At 31.0% G+C, this 24,707-nt stretch overlaps 1 protein-coding gene and 1 long non-coding RNA gene across 5 annotated transcripts in view; one reads left to right on the top strand and one right to left on the bottom strand.

Moving 5' to 3' along the window:
- Window positions 1–24,707, bottom strand: part of LOC111683953 (paired amphipathic helix protein Sin3a) — a 44,197-nt gene that overhangs the window by 18,673 nt on the left and 817 nt on the right. For all 4 annotated transcript variants that reach the window (XM_046954725.1, XM_046954723.1, XM_046954724.1 and 1 more), the window contains exon 2: window positions 1,348–2,668. In XM_046954725.1, the coding sequence (XP_046810681.1) occupies window positions 1,348–1,951 (604 nt within the window). In that variant the 5' untranslated portion in view covers window positions 1,952–2,668. The remainder of the gene's footprint in view (window positions 1–1,347; window positions 2,669–24,707) is intronic.
- Window positions 23,985–24,670, top strand: LOC124420732. The gene is made up of 2 exons (XR_006941341.1): window positions 23,985–24,221; window positions 24,276–24,670. It is a non-coding gene; the product is annotated as an uncharacterized LOC124420732 (long non-coding RNA).

The raw sequence follows: 24,707 nt of genomic DNA on the forward strand, positions 1-24,707 counted from the left end.
AAGAGAATTTCAATACGGCCACTCTTTTCATCAACTTTATTTTATTTTTAGTCATTTAGGACAAATATTTAGGTTAAGGATTAGGGATTAAATTAAAATTAATCCTCGAAAGATGTTTTTGAAGACTCAATCAGCTAATTTTGTTTGCTAGTTTAAGCGCCCAATGGAGGTGGTTTAAACTTGAGCAAAAATGAGAACAGCTGATGATAATAAATTTAATCAATTTTTTATTAAAATAAACATTAAAATGTTTGATTTATCGATTCGTAGAAATAATGGGGGACTTTACGATATTTAGTTTTTTTTTTTTAAGTTTTCATTAATTTTGATATTACATTTATAATTGTCTTCTTCTTTTTTAAAAAAACATTCATTCTTTTGATAACAAACAGTGACATTTTCTGTTGTTTTGTATGGCAACACTGCGAAGTTTAATCTTGTACTCAAGAACATCAAAAGGGATTAATACCAAGAAATCGAGCTTGGGCTACACCTTTCTCACCTTCCATAACATTTTTGAAAACACCTGCACGGACTTTGGAAAGTTTTCCATCATCAAAAAACAAAACCTTCACTGTGGAAATAAATATGATCTTTCGGGAAAAAATATACCACCTTAAGTGCAAAGGATATGCTATTTTTGCCACGCGTCTGTCATGGCGGAATGCATTGGTTGTGAAGTATGCAACATTTCATGTAATCATAACTTCATGTTTAAAATTCCAAAGTCTTCACCATGCTATCGACAAGGCGATAGACATCATAGTGCCGGTCCACACTATGAAACTTTCGTAAAGAAACTTTTTCTTAATTCTCTTTTGAAGTTTCCTAAATGTCCACACATAGAAACCTTTGTTTCAGAAACTATGTATGTGTTTATTGCATTGATTTGTTGTTGTACGAATGAAAAGAATAACAAAACAAGTTTCCGAGTACGGAAAACTCCGTACCGCGAGAGAGATGAATGATATTCCTTCTCTTTCTCTCTCATGCAAAATAAAAAGTTTCCCAATAACAATAAATGCTAAACTTTTTATGTTGCCTACAGTTCTGGCCACGTTCTATGGAACACTTTTTCTCCCAGTAAGTTCTTTTGCATTAGATTACTCTTAAACTAGTTGACGTTTTCTAAAACTTTCAAGTAAATAATTGGTTCTAGAATGAATATCAACGTCCAGAACGCGATCTTTTGAACACTGTTGTGATGCTAAGTAATTCTAAAGAGAAACTAGGTCCAAAGATCTCTCACTAAGTAAAGGTTTCTTATCCTTTAACAAACTTGCAAAAATGACAAAGAACAACTTATTTTAAATAATAAAATAAAAATTATGATAAAAAAGTACTTACAGGTTGAATACTGTACAGTTTGAGGTTGGACAACAGTATTAGCATTTCCCGAACCAGGACCACCAACACCTGATGTCACCACTGTGTTACCACCACTTAATTGTGTTATGCGACCACCACTGCCGCTGCCGGTACCTATTACACCCCCACCACCGACTCCACCACTGACAGTATTGCTGCCATCATTATTACCGCCAGCACTGCTGTCAGCTACAACACCACCAGACTTAAGATTAGTTGCTGTAACGGGTGTTGTTGAGGGTAAATAGGCTATAGTTTGAGCGCCACCATGTTGTGGTGTCAATATACGATGGTGGGCAATGGAACCTGCCGTTGCTATATTGCCAGCTCCCAATCCAACATTTAAGGCAGTATTACCACCACCACTACCACCACCAGCTGTTGTATGTGGACCGGGTACAACAGTGCCAATATTTAAAGCGCCTGTGGTGACATTTGCTGTACCCGCTACAACACCAGCTGTGGTGGGAATAACACCGCCGCCACCACCACCACCTCCTCCTCCTCCGCCACCACTACCACCCACACCGCCAGGACCTGGGCGTGCACCATATTGTACTTCTTCGCGAGTACGTTTCATCATTTTTAATGGTTTCACTTTTAATATTTTGCTTTTAAACTTTTGCGTAAGCGAGAGAGAGATAGAGATAGAGAAAGTCGCAAAAAGTATAAACTTGTTGGTTTTTTTTCTAACTTTTTTTTAAATTAAGTTAAGCGGTCTTTTTTTGTTATTTTCTTTTTTTTTTTTTTTTGTTTAGTTTATCTTTTGAAATTCTATTATTTTATATGTAACTTGTTGTAAATATTGAATAACACTTTTATTAGTGTTTATTTATTTTGTATGTGGAAAACTTTATTACTATTTTTATTTTGTTTTATTTTTATAAATATTATTATCTTTTAATAAATATAGGGGAGAGATTTTTTGTCTAACGCTTATAACGTTTTTCTATATTTGTAACTACTAATTGTTTTAGTAAGATTTGATGTTGTTGCAATTGCAATTGTTGGTATTTTTTGAATTTTTGTATATTATAATTACGTCGTTTATTCATTGGATTATTTTGCATTTTACACTTGTTTTTACTTTAAATTAATGTGTGTATTTTGCGTATACAAATTACTTTGTATACTATTCCTTTTTTTTTAATCCTTTAGCTATGATAAACAATTGTTCGATTTGAACAAGAGTTTATTTATTCCGTGTTGTTGTTATTGTTGACGTTGTATTATTTAGTTGAGAGTGTTAAGGTCAGTTTAAATTGGTGTTGACCTGCTACGATTAGTAATTCTTCAAAATCTAAAATGAGAAAAAAGAAATAAAATATTATTAGTTTTGTGGAAAAAGTATAATAAATTATAATGAAAAGTGAGATATTGTACATATTTTTAGAATAGAACATAAATATAAAGTTTATGATCTATTCAAAACCTAGTTTCCTGGCAGGCATGACACAGTTTTCATCAAATCCTATTTCCAATCTGCTATCTTGGGGGGGCTTACAATTAAGCTTAAGATCGATCGATGTCTAATGCATTTAAGTTTAGAAATAGTTCTAGAAAACAAACGCTCTTAATATTCATGAACGTCAATCATTTGTGGAACGAATATTAATGTCGCTTTTATATTAATAAAGGTCATCTATGAAAGATTCTTGTGATGTTAAAGTAATTCTAAAGAGTTTTCTGCAAACCAATTACATATTTTACATTAGACTAGTTATAAACAAGTTTATGTCATTTAAAGCTAACAAATATAGAATTTGCTCTAGAACAATTGCAAAGAGAACTACTTTAAATTGTTGATTAGCAATCAATATTGAAACTTTTTAAACGACCAGAACCCCAACTATTGAACACTGTTTTGATTCTAATGTAATTCTAAAGAGATTTCTATAAAGCTATACTTTTACACACATAATGGGTCTGCTGGGTAGCTATTTTCTGCATGACTTATAGGATCTATCGGAGGTCTATGTCCGAAAGATAGATTCCTATATTCGTGCAACAAACTGGTTTGGTCTAGAAAACCAAAGTGATTAGGTCGAAGTGTACTAATACGCTGACCCTTTTTCTTTCGTTACAGGTATCACAAAGGGCTCAAATACTGGATCCAAGTGTGACCCAGTGATGACAACGCGAAGACGACCTGCCTACGTAACCTAATCTAATACTTTTACATTACATTCAGTAGAATTTTGAATCCAATTTTTGAACAATGCTTTGATGGTAATGTAATTCTAAAGAGATTTCTATGAAGCAATACTTTTACATTAAACTCAGTAGAATTTTGAAACCAATTTTAGATGTAAACAGAACCACTTTATGAATATGAATCAATTTTGAATAAAACTATTTCAAATTATTGATTAACAAATGAATATTGGAACTTTTTTAAACGTCCAGAACACCAACTTTTGAACACTGCTTTGATGGTAATGTAATTCTAAAGAAATTTCTATGAAGCAATACTTTTACATTACACTCAGTAGAATTTTGAATACTAATTTAGATGTAAACAAAACCACTTTATGAATATCAATCAATTTTGAAACTATTGATGTGTTTGTTATGACTCGCGTTTTGATCAACTTTGTTCCATTCTGGATAAGTAATTTTCGAATCATATTTAAGTCGTTTTTGCAGCGACATGCGTTTTCCTTTGTTTTTGGGACACTATTGAACTGTAATGACTCGCGTTTTAATCAACTTTGTCCCATTCTGGATTAATATTTGTGAATATTATTTGTATTTGGAGTAATTTTCGAAACATATTGAAGTCGTTCCTCGACAATCCTTTCTCCTTTGTTTTTGGAACACTATTAAACTGTCAAACTTAATGTTGCAATTTTAAAGACATTTTAATGAAATTTTGCACATATATTTCTAAATTCTTAATAAAATTCATTCTTTTTAAGTTCTGTTAAAACAGTATAATGTGTTGGTCACAATTCCTCGGTTAGTTAGTTAGAACGGAGAATGTACATACATATATAAGTCAATCCGAAGAAATACACCTAGGCCTCTATCGGGCCTGTTTGTGCTCTCCTTAACCAGTGCCTCAGGTGGGAATCGAACCCACTACCTCCGGTCTAGCAGACTAGAACACTAACCACTAAACTAACCGTAGGCCTACCTTGGTTACTATCCGAAATATTGTTGTTGTTGTAGCAGCGACAACATTAGTATAAGGAGTAATTTCATATCAAATTTAAGTCGTTGTTGTTGTTGCAGCGACATGTGTAAAATTGGAGTAACTGAGTTTGCCTACAAAATGCCATTTTTGGGATACTATTGAACTGTCAAAGTTCATGTAGACATTTCAATGAAATTTTACTTATATATTTTTCAATTCTAAATAGAATTCATTCTTTGTAAGTTCTGTTAAAACATTATAATGTGTTGGTTATAATTCCTTGGTTACTAGCCGAAATTTTTGCCCTACATTTTAATTGCAAAACAACTTCTATGAAGGTAAGTCTATCAGATTTTGGCAAATCTTCTGATGGCATTAAGTTTTCATTTCACTCACACATGGAGATTGGCTTAAACAGATTATAAATTTATTATAAATTTTTAATAATTTTCTAATAAACAAATTCTAAATTTACTAGAAAATGAGTTTTCTATCTCCATTAAATCACTTTTTAATAGAAACTTTACTGGTCAAAAACTTTTTTTTTTTTTTTTGAAATAAAACGTTTTCTTTAAAATTTTATTATTAATTATTTCTTGTTAATATTCTACAAACATTTAAATAATTTTTTATATTAAAAAGTTGACAAAAAATTGTACAATTAACATTAATTAAACACCCCCTTTTATAAACGTTTGCAAAAATTATACAAATTTCTTAAACTGTCAAAGAAAAAAACACTACAATGATAAAAAGAAAAAAAGAAACACAAAAACAACAAGCCTTATGAGAAAGAGTAAATAAGCGCCAAAATAAAAAAACAAAACAAAAGCAAGAGTACAAAAAAAAGGGATTTTTTCCAGATTTAACTCTTTAGGGGAAAATATAAGAAAAAAAAGCAACAACAATGTAAATGTACTTTACATTAGTATGTAAATATGTATTGTAATAAAGTAAGGAAAAAAAAGGGAGTAAAAAAGAGAAAAGTTTGAATTAGTAAAACAAAACAAGAGAGTGAAAAATGTTTGTTGTTTTTGCTTATATGGATTTACAACAAATCATAAATGTATGTAAGTGGGGTGATTATCTGTATCTGTTATAGGAGAAAAAAAATAAACCGGAGGAAAAGGTAGGGAGTTTACACAGTAAATGTGGATGCATTAAATGGCAGAAGGTGTGTGAAATCAAGTATTTTTTGTTGTTGTTGTTTTCTTTTTAATTGCAAATCAGTTTTGTTGTGTTTTTTTATTTTAATATGTACCTATAAATATAGGAATATTTTTTGTAAGAAAATCACAAAATAATATTATTGTTGTTGTTGAAATTAAACGAAGAAAGAGCTAAATTAAACATACGAATGAATGAAAAATAAAGAAGAAAAAAAAACGAATCTAATATACACCCCGTTAAGAAGTTAATAAGAAAATATAAAAAAGTAAGAAAAAAAATTATACTAATACATAAACAAACATAAAAAAGCGCGCAAAGTATGACTAAATCTTGTCTATACATGTTGTTTTTGTTTTTAATACTTATGTGTACATTTTTGTTGTGCCTGGCTTTGTTAGCTAGCAGCTAGCTCCGTATGACTGGTTTTATTTTTTTTCTACAACTCATGTAGGTATTTCACCAAATTACCCAAAAAGAATTCAAAGTGGGGGAGAAAAAGAAATTTAAATTTGTTTTTTAATTTTTAAATTTTGCAAATAATTTGCTAAAAATAATAAAATTTTAAAACCGCCAAATTAATAAAATTTTTTTCATAATCTTTTGTCATTGATTAAAATTTCCATCATCACGTATAGAAAAAACACACACATTCTTCTATATATTTTTCATTCTCTTCTATACAATAACAAAATTCTCATTACACTCACTCCCAAACACCTAGTAGGTATGTATGAATGTTTATATGCCTATTGTAAGATGAAAGAAATCTTGTTAGTTGTTGTCTTTTATTTATTTTTATATATATTTTTTCTTTAATCATGTACACCACTTTTTTTATACTTCTTATTTAATTTTATTATTGTTATTTTTGCTTCTCAGAAGTTTTTTTTGTTTTTGTAAACTGTACCAGTGATAAGGTATGGATAGAGATGGATGGTTGGTCGTATACCAACAATGACGATGTATGTACGTACGTACGATACCAATGAACAATCAGCCAGGAATAATTTTACGTACATTTTTAAAGAAGTTTTGTTGTTGTTTTTGATTTTTCATTTGTTTTTTTTTTTCTTCGTCGAGGAGAGACCACCACATACCATACAAAAATGCCTACATACAAAAATCACTTAGAGAGAGAGGGTTTATTAAAGGTGAAGAGAATTGAATAAAAAAAAACAAATGTAAACAGAAGAGAGAGAGTCTATTGCGCAAAAAAACAGGGTATTATCAATTAGATTTTAATTATAAATACATGGTGTTAAAGGAATTTTATTTGGAATGTTATAAATCCCCCATTTATGATTAATATTTAATTAATGACCATATCCATAATTAATTTTCAATTGTATTAAAATGTCTACAAGTTTAACAGGTGTGCTAGTTACAGCACTAGCTCTTATAGTGTTTCATTCCTAAAAGTACATGTTAAGGAACTTTATGACTGTTCAAGAGATATCAGTTAAAGAAAACATCAAATCTTTTTTCGAACGCTCCCTTTTACATAAAGTTTGACCGTAAGGTAACCAGTTTGGTGGTAGAGTAATCTGGACCTCCTTGCAAAATGATCAGCGACGGCGGCGAAACCATTTTAGTTCGGCGAAAAGTATCGGTGGCGGCTAAATTGTCGACACAATTTAACTTTTTCTTTTGTTCTGTAATAGTCTGTTATATAAAAACCTGTCTCTATATAAGTTTTATCTACAGAAAATGGTCATTACTATAGATGTTTTTACTATTTTAACGGCCCCTATTCGAAATGGAATTGCTTCTTTTTTTCAGTTTTTTGTTGGAATACCTTTTTTCGATCGTTGTGTAACTGAATGCGTAAACGTAATCGAAATGTATAACAGGGGTGAATATTAGCACAATAATATGTGGCAACTGTTTTCAATTTGCCATAAGTATTTAAATTAGTGGCAACTCCGTTCAAATTGGTTAATTTATTATCTGAAATACATGTACGATTCCAATCTTTATCAGCGGCTACGTTTAAGCCGGTTTAGCTTTTGAGCCAAAAGAAGTCGGCGGCGGCGCGGCTTGCCAAATATTACCGGCGGCCAGACGCAGCTGATTTGAGCCGTCTCGGCTTGTATCTCTACTCGAAAGCCTTTGAGGTACCGGGTTTTTAAGAATCACGTAGTTTTAGGCTGGACCTTTCACACTACTAGTCAAAGTTTCAGTTTGGTCTCTGGTGTTTATAAAGTGCTTTAACGGATACGCAGGATGTTTTTTTTTTTATCGGACCACCTTGCCCGCACCTGATGTAGGGGTTTAGGACCTGTAGAGCCTTTAAGGTACCCAGTTTTGAAGGACTACGTAGCCCCAATCGCCTACCTGATCGATCAATTTAGTTTTTAGCACACTAGTTTATAATTCACTTGTAGTGTCTGGAGCTTCCACGCTACTAGTCAAAGTTTTAGTAACTTTCAAAGTACTGCAGCCTAAAACTAAAAACCGCAGCAGTTGGGTCTCCGATGATTACAAAACCATTAGGGGTTGCTGATGGAATTGGAACTCTGACCAACTCTGGACATCGAACTATATATTAGTTAGCCACTCTAACTAGGAGAAACTGGCGCTAACAGGTTTAAGTTCTTAATTTAAACTAGTAAAGACCTTTATAGACATGGGTGGCCCCACCAGTATAGCCAAATCTATACCATCAGTTTAGTTCTAAACCTCTCCATCATGACTGTATAACTTCCCATTCTGTTATACATAACTATTTTTTAAGACGACATACTGGAACTCCAAATGACATTCAGAGAACAAACTCAAGGAACCCTGACCAATTAAACATTAAAGTATCCATTCTTGATAACTGCAATAATAAACGAAAACCTTAAACATGGCAACACTAAACAAAAATGAGTTTTCAATATTTTCTCTCTCTCTCTTTCTCTGTTGCTCTTTCTCACAAAATCTGTCAATATGTTTTTATATACTTCCACTCAAATTAGTATGTAAACTTGTATACTCTGTATGTATATAAAAATATGTGTGTGTTTATTATATTTATTATTTTTTTTTACGGTGAAGGGGGGGGGGACAAAAGTAAAAGACGACAATGAACAACGACTACTTCACAAAACGACGTATATTAACCAATTGAATGAAAAATAAAATAAAAAAATGACCTAACCTAAAAATATGTATTTTTATACAAAAAATAGATATTTTTCTAAAATCAAAAAATGCTATGTTTTTATTGCACAATTATGGTAATTTTCGTTGAATTTATTAAAACAAAATCCTCTTAAATTTAAAAAAAAAAACTTGTATTAAAATTAATAATACAACAATAAAAAACACTATGGGATTTAAAACTTTTAAAAAATTGTGGGTTTTTTCTACTTACATCAGCAGCAAGCTATGTAAATGAACTATTTTAAAGTATAACACCAATTAATTAACAAAATAATTAACAAATAGTTAATATTGGTGACTATTTATATGACAGTCATTAGCAGCAGCAGCACTATCAATATTTTCTGAACATTTATTTTTTCCAATATAGGTACAACGCAAAAGAATAACAATTTTTTTCTCTTTGCACTTTTAAATTTTCAAATTCAAATAGATTTGTTTAAAAAGCTGATTATTTTTTTAAATATAAAACGTTGAATGATATTTAAATGATACATTACTTCTTTATAATATTTGAACTTAATTTTTTTATATATTTATTGAAATTTTTAACTTTACAAGATTTTTTCTTTATAAACAATTACTTTTCTTTTTTATCTTATGGCTGGCTGTTGGTTAATTTTATTTGTAAAATTTTCAGATTTTAATTATAATTATTTTCAAATTTTTTATTCATTTTTTTGGCGAGAAAACTTTTGTATACATCTGACTACAACCGCTAATAATTTCGATTAAAAAAAAAACACGACGACTTCCACGGCACTGACGACAAATGCAAAACCTTTTAAAAAATTCAACTAACGAATACACACGAAGTACTATGAACAAAAAAAAAAGTAATAAAAACGAACAAAATACAGATGATGACTTTCGGCAAGCAACTAAAAATACAGCAACAAAACTGAACAATTTTTATATACAATAACAACAACACAAACATACATAATATTACACATATAGAAGAAAAAAAAAAACGAACACACAACCACACACACTACTATAAATATAAGCAGCAAAGCAACAATAAAACAAATATACGTATATAAGTTTGTTTGCATATATAACAAACGAAAAAAAGACAACAACAATTGTACATAGAGGAAAATTTTATAGAGAAGAGCGTTGAGTTTGTTACAAGAGTACAAGAAAATTATAAACATTGCTGCCAATTTGACGTTTATCCCCTAATATAGGAAGTTCCTCAAATGACAATTTTTGGAAGATGCAGTTTAGTGTAGGCATTTTAGAGATTTTCAACCAATCAAGTCGATAGTCTACAGTATAGCCTATATTAGATGCTATAGTTTAGTCTGCAGTTTAGCCTAAAGTCTAATCTTAAGTCTAGTCAAATATTTAGTCTAGTTTGTTCTATTATAGTACTCTTTATAGTATAGTCTAAAGCCGAGTCTAGTCCAGTCTATAGTCTAGTCTATAGTCTAGGCTATAGTCTAGTCTATAGTCTAGTCTATAGTCTAGTCTACATTCTAGTCTATAGTCTAGTCTACAGTCTAGTCTATAGTCTAGTCTATAGTCTAGTATATAGTCACGTCTATAGTCTAGTCTATAGTCTAGTCTATAGTCTAGTCTATAGTCTAGTCTATAGTCTAGTCTATAGTCTAGTCTATAGTCTAGTCTATAGTCTAGTCTATAGTCTAGTCTATAGTCTAGTCTATAGTCTAGTCTATAGTCTAGTCTATAGTCTAGTCTATAGTCTAGTCTATAGTCTAGTCTATAGTCTAGTCTATAGTCTAGTCTATAGTCTAGTCTATAGTTTAGTATATAGTGTAGTCTTTAGTCTAGTCTAAACCTTATTATAGTTATATTTTCTAGCGCTTTTAAAAACCTAGTGATTTTTGAAATATAATTGGCAACACTGACTATAAATAAAGGAAAACCTAAGAGAGAGAGAGCATTTACAAAAAATCAGGTTATTTTAAAGCGGGCTATAAGAAAAAGTAGAAAATAATTGTATTAAGATAAAATTTGTTGTCATAAATTGGGATAAAATCTCAACTAAATAAAATACACAAATACTAAATTATTAAGAAAAACATGCATTTTGCTAAATAAAAATAGCTTAAGGAAAAGAAATATAGCGAACACAGCCTTTGGCAGGTGTAAAAAAATTTAGAGATTTCAAAAAAAAAAAAAAAAGGAAAACAACCAATTATTTTGTTCAAATCTAATACCGCTCTCTTAACCGATAAAAAGTTCGAGAGTTCGATTACCTTGGACAAAATAAATTATAAAACTATAAAAAGAGACTCAAGCTAAAGATAGAGAGTAATTCCCGAAAAAAATATGTACTTGCCCAGAAAGGGGAAGTTAGTTAATGTAAAAAAAATAGTATGCAAATAAAAAAATAGAAAACAACAAAATATTATATACAAAAAATAATGCAAATGTGGCAACTCTAACAAACAGCTGTTCATGTTTTTATTTTATTTTTCACTTGTCAACGTTGCGTTGCATTTTACAATTGTACATTTTTTTGAAGTGTTGTATATATTTACAGTAAAATAAAATGAATTTAGTAAATTGATAATAATACAATTTTTTTGTAAAAAAGATAGTAATCAACTTAACGCGATATAAAAAAGGATCAATATCTCCCCGGATTTGTTGCTACGAGAGCAGTGTTGACCGTTTTAGTGCACTAAATCTGTCCATAAACTCCACCAAAGCATTTGTGATTTGACTTGTTTAAACTAGAAAGATCTTGAAAAGCTTTGTGTGGTTCTAGAAGTGTTTGTTTAAGCAAACGGACTTAAAGCGATTGCTTTTTGGAAAAGTTAAGAGATATTCTGCACTTCTTATCTCCGGTTTTTGAATATTCGTTTGGAGTAACAATTTCTTTTATACACAATGCCCGACGTTCTTAAATGTGATGGTGAGACATTCAAATATTACCATCTTATGGGTTAGGAAACACTGGTTAAAAGTTAAGACGATAGACTTGTCCATAAACCATAGACTAATCAATTGACTAGTCCATAGTCTAGTCAATAGACTGCTCCATACACCCTGTCAATCCTAAAGTCAAAAGTAAAGTTAATAGACTAGTCTGAAGATTAGTTTAAAGACTTTTCAAACAAACTAGTCCATACACCACTTAATAAATAAGTCAATAGGCTAGACCATTCGCAAGTCAAAAAATTAAGTCAATAGACTTGCTTGTAGATCAGTTTATTGACTACTCCATAGATTTGTCGGGAGTCTATTCGAAAAAAGTACATAAATTAGTCAATAGGCTAGTCTATTTGCAAGTCCAAAAATTAAGTCAATAGTCTAGCTTGTAGATTAGTTTATCGACTACTCCATAGAATAGAAATAGTCCATAGACTAGTCAATGGACTACTAAATAGACAATAGATAGAATAAATAGACAATAGACTAGCCTGAAGATTAGTTTAAAGACTATTCCATAGACAAGTCTATAGTCTAAGACAAAAACTAATCCATAGACCACTTAATAACTGAGTCAATAGGCAAGTCCATCCGCAAGTTAAATGTTAAGTCAATAGACCAGTTTGTAGATTAGTTTATCGACTACTCCATAGACTAGTCGGTCTAGTCTATTCCAAAAAATAGTCAATAGTCTTGTCTATCCGCAAGTCAAAAAATTATGTCAATAGACAAGCTGACAGATTAGTTTATTGACTACTCCATAGACTATACTATAGTCTTTTTCAGAAAATAGTCCATAGAGTCCATCAACAGATTAGCCAAAAGCCTACTCAATAGATTTGTATATAGACTACTTATTTTTTTGGATTAGTCTATAGAACTACCATTTGACATTATTGACAACAAATTTATCAGAAACGTATTTTTATAAAGGTTTAAAACGATATTCTGAATATTAAATGGATCCTATATTAAAGCAGCTTAATGAAGAAAAAACTGAAAAATTTACCAAATTTTAGGCTGTCCAGTAATTTCAAAATAACTGTTATAAAATACCGCAGAAGATAAGAAATGCTTAATCAAATTAAATTAAAGATTCGGCAAAAAAATACAACATTTAATGGATGAAAGCATTTTTTTCTTTCGACGAAAAAATATTCGTGTATAAACGTAAGAAATAAATAAATTAAAAACAAGTAAGAAGTTATAGTCGGGCGAGGCCGACCATATAATACCCTACATCTGTATACGAATAAAATGTTATTTATTATTTAGTCTTCATAATTAAAAGTATTTAAATTGAATTGTACGTACTTTGCCTCAGATATTCAATAAAACTGTGGATATTTAAGTAAAATTTTTATGGGGGTTTTTTATAGAGGCTAGGATCAAATGAGGCCCTATAATTATAAAGTTTATGAGGGTCATCAAGACTAGCTTTTTGTCGAGATACGAGTATATTAAAGATAATTATGAACTTAAAAGCTCTATTTGGCGGATACAGTTCTATGGGGCCTAGGTGAAATAATGGACCTATGTTAACTATTTTCAATAGGCTTCGTTTACGGTGCCATAAAAGATCATGTGCCATACCATAAATAAGCCAAATTTCATTGAATTATCTCCAAAATTGCGACCGGTAGTTTGATTACAAGGTTTACAAGCCCTATTCGAGGGTTCCTTGGTAGGTGAAATAATGGACCTATGCTAACTATTTTCAATACGCTTCGTCAACGGTACCATAAAAGATCATTAACCAAATTTCATTGAGTTATCTCCAAAATTGCGACCTATAGTTTGATTACAAGGTTTAAATAAAAGCCCTATTCGGAAGTTCTGTAGTATGGGGCCAGTTGAAATAATGGACAGATGTAAACTATTTTCAATAGGCTTCGTATACGGTACCATACAAGATCATAAGCCAAATTTCATTGCATTATCTCCAAAATTGCGACCGGTAGTTTGATTACAAGGTTTACAAGCCCTATTCGGGGGTTCAGTGGTATGGGACCTAGATGAAATAATGGACCTATGTTAACTATTTTCAATAAGCTTCGTCTACGGTACGGTAAGCCAAATTTCATTGTGTTATCTCCAAAATTGTGACCTGTAGTTTGATTACAAGGTTTACCAACTCTATTCGGAGGTTCAGTCGTATGGGGCCTGGGTGAAATAATGAATCGATGTTAACTATTTTCAATAGGCTTCATTTACGGTACCATAAAAGATCATGTCCAAATTTCATTGAATTATCTCCAAAATTGCGACCTGTAGTTTGATTACAAGGTTTACATGGACGGACAGACAGTCGGACGGACATAGCTAAATCGACTAAAAAAATGATTCTGAGCCGATTGGTATACTTTAAGAAGGGTATAGGACCAATATTATTGTGTGTTACAAACATCAGCACAAACCCAATATATATGGTGTAGGGTATAACAATTTATAATGCAACTACACACAGTAACAAATACATCAACTTTTTATCCATGGTCAAATAATTGAAAAAAAACATTTTTAACAATTTTACAACAAAAATAAGCAATTTAATAGATTTCTTTTCGTATGAAAGATATTTATTTAAACGCACTCGAAAAATAACAATAATAATATGAATTTTAGCGAAATGCAAGTTTGTTCGTTGAGTGAGGAATGCGGTAATGAAAAAAAAGAAAAGAAAAACGCATACACAACACACAAATAATAGGAAAAACCACAGTGCCCGGTTAGCATGGTTACATTACGTTAGATAGTTGGGTATCCAAAAGATACATGAAAATTAATTTACACAAATCTATATAAAACACAAGAGAAACAAATTAAAAAAAAGAAAAAGAGTAAATGAACTAAATTAAAAAGTGTATAAAGAAAAGACAAAAAAACACATTTAAATACTTGAGAATTCATGAATTATTTGAAGCAAAATTATAACCGGAACAATCATGAAATAAAATTTTGTGTGCTTTTGGGAGAGTAGACGAAACACTCTCAGGGACTGGCTAACACTCACTATGAAAATTTCATATAAATTTTAAACAGCAAGTTGCAGATGCACATTCATTTAATTTATTTTTTATTGATTTTGTTGTTTTGAGATTAAAAAAAAAAACATTTTGCAAAGAAGAGGGCGGCGGTGTAAGGCCACCACCAGCTAAATATAATAAAGTAAAGAAAAATATAAGAAAATAAGGGTCTTGGGTGACCATGGTAATAGGGATCTGTTTTTTTACATACATATATTTAAAGTAATTTATATTGCAGTTAGAGAAAGAGTCAAAGAGTGAGTGTGTGCCAGTGCCAGAGCCAGGTCATAGAAGAGAAAATAAACATTTTAGCAACAGTCTGTCTCTAGAATTTGTTTGTTAAAAGAAAATTACAAAAAAGTGCAAAAATTTTTGCACAGAGATGAGAAGATGGAGTGTTGTCAACTGTAGGTAAAAATTGTATTACTTATTGTAATACTTTGTCTTAAACTATATTGATAAGTCTATGGGCAGGTCTACAGACTAGCATATGGATTATCCTATTGACTAAACTATTGTTGTATTTGTGTCATTCCAGTACGTAGAACCGTCAGATGGATACTCCCCCGGGACATGACAGGAAGGATCTTCGTATATACGAGGAAAACATATGCAGATATGTGCAGGATCCACTGGATCAGTCCTCGTATTCGGCGGCTTTGAACGACATTAATAAAGACGCTATAAATTTCGCGGTCGCAGGATACCGCATGATTGTCGTACCTGCCGCGGAAAACAAGAGTAGTTCTGGCACAACTAAGATCGGGATGGAGCAACAGGCTCAATGCCTACTGGTCACGTATAGACCGTACCGTCTCCAACGTATGTCCTGTGGTCAGGGCCCTCATATTACCCACCACATATTCAACTGCTCACCACTCTTTCCAATGGATTTATGGACACATCCAGTTGAAGTAGTCAAATTTTTAGGCCTGGATATGGATGTAGAACCCCTTTTTTTGTCGATAGTCAAGCGGCACTTCTCTCTCTAAAATCCTATACTACATCTTCCCTATTAGTCAGCCATTGCAAGAAGGATCTGTCAAGGTTGGGTCGCCTGTCTGACATTACCCTTATTTGGGTCTCTGCGCATAGGGACTATCAAGGCAGATGATCTTGCCAGAACGGGATCTGCTCTTGATATCTCCAACGCCGTTTCAGTAGCAACTCCAGATTCTTTCTTCAGAAGGCTGAAAATAGGTGGATTAAACTGGACACATGCGAAGGGACCAAGCAAGTGTAGCCTTCCTTTAATGAAAAACGCACTAGACACCTCATAAACCGGAGTAGACGGGATATATCGAGGTTGATAGCTGTAGGCAGACATGCAAGTCGGCTTGGGCTCCCCTTCAATGAAAACTGTCGCAGTTGCAAAGAAAGTGAAAAGGAAGAAACGGTCTTCCATCTGCTCTGCGAATGCCCTGCTCTAGTTGTTAATAGAAATCGTTTTCTAGGCAGCTACTTCATATCCAACCTGGATGAGATATCTGGAGTCAAGCTCAATGACATCCTGCGATTTCTCACGGCTACAGGCTGGATCTAACACTATACAACAAGACACCTGACGAGTGGTGTGGTCCGTTCAAAACGGAGTCTCTTAGACTCTACTTGACTGTTTGCGTGCAGTGAACTACCACGTTAACCAACCAACCAGAACCCCTTAATTAGATTATTGTATAGTTTTAGCTGCAACAGATGTATTGACTATACTAGTTGTTCTATTGACTAGACAATGGATATATCTATGGGCGGTCGTGAACTTGTTGTGAACAATTCATTCACAATAGTTGATTTTGTATGAAACAGCTGTTCAATGTTTACAAAATTCCATCAGCAAATTTCACAACAGCGGAATTTTTTCACGACAATAAAGTTAGTGAACGAAAAATGTGAAAAGGGAACATATTTCACGTAAAATATGTTCCCTAGAGGTGAATCTATTGACTAGACTATGAATTGATTTATTAACTAGTCTTTAGACTAGCCTATTTACTAATCTATTGATTAGTCTATTGAGTCAATGAACTAATGTCTTGAGTAGTCTATGTACTTATATATTGACTAGTCAATGGACTAATTCACTGATTTTCATAATGGTTAGTCTATTGACTAAACTATTGTCTAGTATATGGACTAGCTTTTGGACTAATCTGTAGACGTGTCTATGGAACAAACTATTGCTTACTCTACGAACGATTGTATTGACTAGTCCATTTATTAGTCTTTTGTCTAGAGTATTACCTAGTCTTTTGATAAGACTCTTGGCTATTCTATTGAATAGCCTATTCTAGTATAATATTGACTAGTGTGTTAACTAGTATATTTAGAAGTCTATTGTGTAGTCTATGGACTAATACATTGACTAGTCTATAGACGTTGTTAAGTCCATTTTGTATTGATTAGACTATTGACTAGTCTATAGAATTATCAATGGACTTAAGTACTAGTCTAAAAAGTAATATATTCACCCCTATCGCCAATAGAAGTGAAAAGTTTTTGTTCCCTTGTAATTTTCATTTCCCTCAAAGGAAAAATTGCTATCGTGAACTTGTTGTGAACAATTCATTCACAATAGTTGATATTGTATGGAACAACTGTTCAATATTTCATCAACAAATTCCACAACAGGTGAATTTTTTCACAACAAAATAGTTAGTAAACGAAAAAAGTGAAAAGGAACATATTTCACGTAAAATGATGATTGGCGATAGGGGTGATTAACTAACTAGTAAGTAACTAGTCTATTGATTAGACTATTAGTATATTGACTTGTCTATGTACTAAACTATTGGTTTGTCTTTTCACTAGTCTATTTTTTAGTATAGTGACTAGTCTCTTAGCACGTTTGTTTTTTTTTACAAACTTATACAAAAATATCAAAAACAAAATCGCTTTAAATCTATTTAAAAAAATGAATGCAATTTTTCTTATCTTTTAAATAAAAACAAAACATACAAATAAGCAACACTGTTTGCAAAATACATTGGCCCCTTTCATGTGTGCGAAAAGAGATGATAGCAGAAACAGATGAAAAACAAACAAAAATAACAGCAATAATAACAACAAGGTTTAAAGTTCAAGTTAAAAGGCGCATGTTTTCTAAACAAGGAAAGAAAATACAAAAATAATAACAAAAGTAAACGAAGACAACTAAGTATTTTGTTAAAATAAAAAGAAAATGTAAAAAGAAAAACTTACAAATAAAATAATTCTTTAAAAAATTTAAATTTGTATGGATTTTTGTTATTATAAAAATTAAAAAAAATAAATTGTGTTTTTAATTTAACATGAACCATTTTTGGTTTCGGTATCTTTTTGATAAAAAAAAATTGTTTTGCTGCTTACATAATATTTGCCACAAAATATGTCTTTTTTTATCACAAAAATAAGGAATGTTAATTGTTTATATACGTGGTATAGTGTCTCAAGTTTTAAAAATTATAAAAAAATTAAAACTTCTTGTGCTTTTATATTATTTTCGAAATTATAAATTTCGACATTGAAAAATCTTAGAAAGAAATCTTCAAAAGTAAGTTTGATCACACATACACCCCTATCGCCAATAGAAGTGAAAATTTCGTTCCCTTGGAATTTTCATTTCCCTCGAAGAGAAATTTGCTATCATGAAAACCTTATTGTGAACAATTCATTCACAATAGTTGATTTTGTATGGAACTGCTGTTTAACGTTTACAAAATTCCATCAACAAATTTCACAACAGGGGAATTTTTTTCAAGACAAAAAAGTTGGTGAACGAAAAAAGTGAAAAGCAAACATATTTCATGATATGATGATTGGCGATGGAAGGGTGATTATTTTGACATCGGTTGTGGCAATCTATGTGACCGTTCATTCACAATAGTAAATTTTGTATGAAACAGCTGTTCAATGTTTACAAAATTCCATAAAAAAAATCACAATAGGAGATTTTTTTCAAGACAAAAAAGTTATGAACGAAAGAAGTGAAAATGGAACATATTTTATAGACTATATAGACTATAGGACAGTCTATAGTCTGGACTATTGAATAGTCTATAGTCTGAACTATATAATAGTCTATAGTGTGGACTTTAGAATAGTCTATAGTCTGGACTATAGAATAGTCTATATTGTAGACTTTAGAATAGTCTATAGTCTATACTATAGAATAGTCCATAGCCTGGACTATAGAATAGTCTATAGTCTGGACTATAGAATAGTCTATAGTTTGGACTATAGAATAGTCTATAGTCTGGACTATAGAATAGTCTATAGTCTGGACTATAGAATAGTCTATAGTCTGGACTATAGAATAGTTTATAGTCTGGACTATAGAATAGTCTATAGTCTGGTCTATAAATTAGTCTATAGTCTGGACTATAGAATAGTCTGGACTATAGAATAGTCTGGACTATAGATTAGTCTTTAGTCTGGACTATAGATTAGTCTTTAGTCTGGACTATAGATTAGTCATAGTCTGGACTATAGATTAGTCTATAGCCTGGACTATAGATTAGTCTATAGTCTGGACTATAGATTAGTTTATAGTCTGGACTATAGCTTAGTCTATAGTCTGAACTATAGATTAGTCTATAGTCTGGTCTATAAATTAGTCTATAGTCTGGACTATAGATTAGTCTATAGTCTGGACTATAGCTTAGTCTATAGTCTGGACTATAGATTAGTCTATAGTCTGGACTATAGCTTAGTCTATAGTCTGGACTATAGATTAGTCTATAGTCTGGTCTATAAATTAGTCTATAGTCTGGACTATAGATTAGTCTATAGTCTGGACTATAGATTAGTCTACAGTCTGGACTATAGATTAGTCTATAATCTGGACTATAGGTTAGTCTTTAGTCTGGACTATAGATTAGTCTATAGTCTGCAAGTAGTCTGTACTATAGATTAGTCTATAGTTTTTTTTTATAAATTTTGTATTAAAAATCAAATTTCATTAATAAAACACTTGTTTGTTTAATACAATTTATGCAATATGTTTACATATTATCTTACATACATATGTATATATATTTGTTTAAATATAAAACAGTAAATATATTTATAAATAAACAAAAACAAAATAAACAATAAAAAAAATCGCTTGGATTATAAAATAAAGAAAAATTTCAAAATAAAAACTTTCATATTAATTTAAATGCGAACGAACCGATCGAACAAACAGCTATCGACCACCATTCAATATATTTTATATTCGTTTGTTTGTTTTTGTATTTTCTTTGGCCATTTTTTGTTTGTGTTATTGTTGTTGTTAATTTTTTTGATCATTGATATATAATATTTTTGTTTTAAACGTATGGGAGGCAAAACTACTTGCTAGTTAAATCAAAAATCTAAAGTTTTTGTGTTAGCGGCCACAATGGCAATGGTGGTAAAACAACGGCTTCAGTAGCAGAGCCACAAGAAGTACCCAAAAAGATGTCAAACTCGTAAAACAAGTTCCTCTCACAAATAATAAAATCAAATAAAGAAAATATGTTGTATGTTGTTGCTTAGATTGGTGGTTGGCTGCTGCCACATTTTTTTTTTTCTTTTAAACTTTGTGGCTGCATACAGTTTTTTTTTTTGGATTTCATTTGAGGACAGACAAACAAATTTTTTTGGTAAATTTTGCTATTTTCTTATTATTAATAACAAGTCTTCTTTAAACTAAAGTACAATTGTTATAATTAAACTAATTTATAAACTACCTTGTAAAATTTTGAAAGTTTCATTCTTTTCAAAGAAAATTAAACTTAAATTTATGTTTATACATATTTTTAACAAAAACACCTGATTTTTTTTTTTTTTTGAATGTTCATGTTTTTGTTTTTGTAACGTTTCTATTTTAAAACTATTTTTTGTTGGTTACTCATCATTATTGCTCTGTAATTCATGTGTTTATTGGCCCCTCTGCCACTAAAAACAAACCAACCAACCAACCAGCCAGCCATCCAGCCAATGCGCCAACAACAAACATATTGGTCTTAATTGGCTTTTATTATTTTAGTTTAAAAATCATTATACTTATATTTTTGTTAAGTTTTTCATTAGGTTTTTTATACATTTTAAATTTTAGATTTCTCTAAACGAAATATATTATTACAATAATATTTTTTTTAGTTAATAACAAATTTACTGGCGTTATTAACAATTACTATGAAATTTGTTTAATTTTCTTTTATCAATTCATTTTATATCATACAAAGTCTTCCATCCCTGAATAACATTAAACTTTGACAATAAAAAAAGGAATGTGCACCAATATTTTGTTTTTGTAAGCAAGCTAACAAATACAACAACATATGAATCTTTGATATTTCATCAAAATCTTTTGACTCAAGTCCCTAAGAGATGCTATTTGGCATTCTGAAGCGCTGGGACGAAACTTGCAGTTTTAGAAAACATTGCAGCTGGCGAATGGCTTTAAATCCGATTGGGATTCATTACGAACTTCACTAGTAACTAATCTATTCCGTAAAGGTGTTTAGAACTCAAAAGGACCAAAGAATTGCTTAAGTTTCGAACAGTTATTTTTGAAGTTAATTCAGTTATTATTTTCTTGTAACTCACAACGAAATGGAATTAAACTTTTGTTGTTGTGATTTTAATGTAGACACATACACCCCTATCGCCAATAGAAGTGAAAATTTTGTTCCCTTGAAATTTTCATGTCCCTGGAAGGGAAAATTGTTATCGCGAACATGATGTGAACAATTCATTCACAATATATATGTAGTTGATTTTATATGAAACAGCTGATCAATGTTTACGAAATTCCATCAACAAATTTTAAAACAGGGGAATTTTTTTCACGACAAAAAAGTTAGTGAACGAATGAAGTGAAAAGGGGACATATTTCACGTGAAATGTAATTTTCTTCTCGTCACTGAAATCAGACAAGATGAGTCTATTCAAATGCATTTTCACCAAGATAGGATTTAGCATACATAAGATTGTAAACTCTAAAAGTCCACGAACATTATCAATACGAACATCTCGAATCATATACGATAGTTATGTCAATATCCTCCAGGTCTAAGTCCTAAGAAGCATGTAATTGATGGGGGCCGACATTTATATCGTCCACCGCCAAAGAGCTCATCCACTAAACATATGAATGAATTCTGTGTCCTTTGGGGCATTTGAACCTACATAATCATAGATTCAGAACCATACTACATTTAGACCGCGTTATCTCCTAAAGGGTCCTAGCGGAGCGATGATCTTTATCATCTTTCAATTGTGGATTTGTCTTCAAGGATCTCATTAATGGCATTACCTACTTGATAATTTTTACATTTATCGTGGAATTTAGAGTACAGAATCAGTACTTTGAACAGCGGTGAGACACCTGTCTTGAATCTGAAAAATTGCTTGAGAGATCCAAGCGATTTAAAAAAGCAAAGGAACTGATACTAAAACACATTCACTCCTATCGCCAATAGAATTGAAAATTTTGTTCCCTTCAAATTTTTATTTCTTCGAAGAGAAAATTGCTATCATGAGAATCTTGTTGTGAACAATTCATTCACAATAGTTGATTTTGTACGGAACAGCTGTTCAATGTTTACAAAATTCCAACAAATTCCACAACAGGGGAATTTTTTCACGACAAAAAATGAAAAGGAAAGGTGAATGAAAAAAGTGAAAAGGAAACATATTTCACCTGAAATGAGAATTGGCGATGGCGGTGAATATGTTTAAAAGCTTTAATTCTGTTAAAAGGATATTGAACTCTTTATTGAAAGCCTCTGAAGAACGAAATGTTAAATCTCCAAATTTTACTGTTCTAGATAAATGTAAATCCGGATTGTAAGCATTACCTAAAATAATTAAATTTAAAATTTTTGTTAAAATCTGCTATACACAGAGACTGATAGCTAGTACTTACAAATAGACCAATATTCTTTCCAAGATTATGTTGATATTGATAAAGTGTGTATGGTTTTTGGTTTATTCACATAACATCGGTGTGTAAAGATATATTGCAAGGAAAATAGTCTACAGTCGGTCAAATCGCAAATCCGATATTGCTTATTCATACTCTGCCAAAGATGGTAAAAAATGGAAGTTTCTCTCCAGGAGCTAAAGTTTAGTCACAGTCGAACTTTTACAACAACAAAAGTTTAATTATTTGACAAGCCACTTGATGATAAGGATCAATAATGTTTACTAGTCTCTTAATGCTTGAAGTAGCAGTATGTTTGCTAGAAATAAGTTTTTAATTGGTACTTCTCAAAATAGTTTAAGTATAATTTTTTCATATTCGAAATTGTCAATACAAAATTCCATTACAATCAAATAATATCCTTAAAAGTAAACCATCTGTCAACAATTCTGCTCACATGAGCAGAATATCCTGCTGTAGTGATGTCAATAAGAAAAACAGCAATTTGTTAACAATTTGTACATGTACAGACAATACTTCATGATATAAACTAGGGCTTAAAAAGGTACTTATCCGAGCTTAGGAGAATTTTAATTCCCGGGAGTTTAAGATCTGTCTGGGGATTTTGAGATCTGTGGGGTACCTTAGGATGCATCTCATAATATTTAAATGTCCGAGGTATGCCTTACGAAGATCCAATTATCCTCTGATAGAGAAATATGGAAATATGAAATTATGGGACTTTTAACTATTCCCTTTAATGAAGTTCTTTTTCTGAATTGTTTTTGAGGTGCGGGGACCAATAGGTCCAGAATTTGTTATGGTGTTTTGAAGACTTCAAGGCCAAATAAATCTCTTCCAGTGACGGTTTTTTTCTACGGCAATTGTTGTTTAAATAACTAACAAACCAAAAGGTTCTTTTTTAACACTTTAACAACAAATACACTACCCACTAACTTGATAACAACAATTTAGTAAACGCATAAATATTTTAACATTTAAATTTAGCTATTTTTTTAAGGAAAACTTACACCTTAAACCTATTATTTTTAAATATTACATACTTTTATTTACTTTTTGCATAATTGAAATTTGGCAACCCTGTGGCATGACGTTAACATTTGTGTGTGTGTGTTTAAAAACAAAACAGAAAACTGACAATGGTGTGTAAACTGTAAACCTCAACTGATTCGTGAAAAAAAATACAACACACAAGAGAGAAGACGAAGAGAGATAAAGATGAAAATATTATATGATAAAGACAACAGATACATTTTTTTCGTTTTGTTGCTGCTTTCCAATAATAAATAAATATAAAATAAAGCAAAAATTAAAAAAAAGGAAATTATAAACTTTTTTGTAATATTATTTAAACAATATTTTTCTAATGTTATAAAAAATTAAGCTGATAAATTATAAAGTATTTTAACTTAGGTTTAACCAACCAAATAACAACAATAACACAAAAAGAGGTCATGTCTACTTTTTATTCTAGTGTTAAAAACACAAAAATACAAAAAAAAAATTGAAAGAATTTTTACGGCGCTTGTCTGTTTTTGTTTGCTTGCTAGAGCTCTAGAGCTGTTTTCGGTATAAAGTGAGTAGTAGCTTAACGAAGTATATTGATAATTTGTCTTTTTTTTTCTTATAGACACCAACCACTAGTACTAGAGCACAAAAATGTATAACCTCAAAAAATAATCTACAGCAAATTGCTGATAAACAGGGCCAAAGAAGGGGTGGTGGGTTGCGGTGTGAGAGAGAGACTATATGTTGATGCAAAAATTACCAATGAAAATGTATAAAAAAAAAAAAACAAAATATGTTTGCACTAATTTTCCTAGTTTTATTAAACTATTTTTTTTTTAATAATTTTTGCCATATTGAGTAATTGAAACGGTACTTTTATATTTATTAATGCTTATATGTATTTGCTTATAAATTTTTTGTGGTAGTTTTTTTTCTACGAAAATTAAACATAACAAACCATAAAACAAATGTTGAGGTTATGTTCAAGCTAATAATGAAAACTAATATTCTTTTAAAGTTTAATTCTTTTTTTTCAACATTACAAATTATTTAA

Source organism: Lucilia cuprina, chromosome 6 (assembly GCF_022045245.1).
Source record: "Lucilia cuprina isolate Lc7/37 chromosome 6, ASM2204524v1, whole genome shotgun sequence".
Lineage (NCBI taxonomy): Eukaryota > Metazoa > Arthropoda > Insecta > Diptera > Calliphoridae > Lucilia > Lucilia cuprina.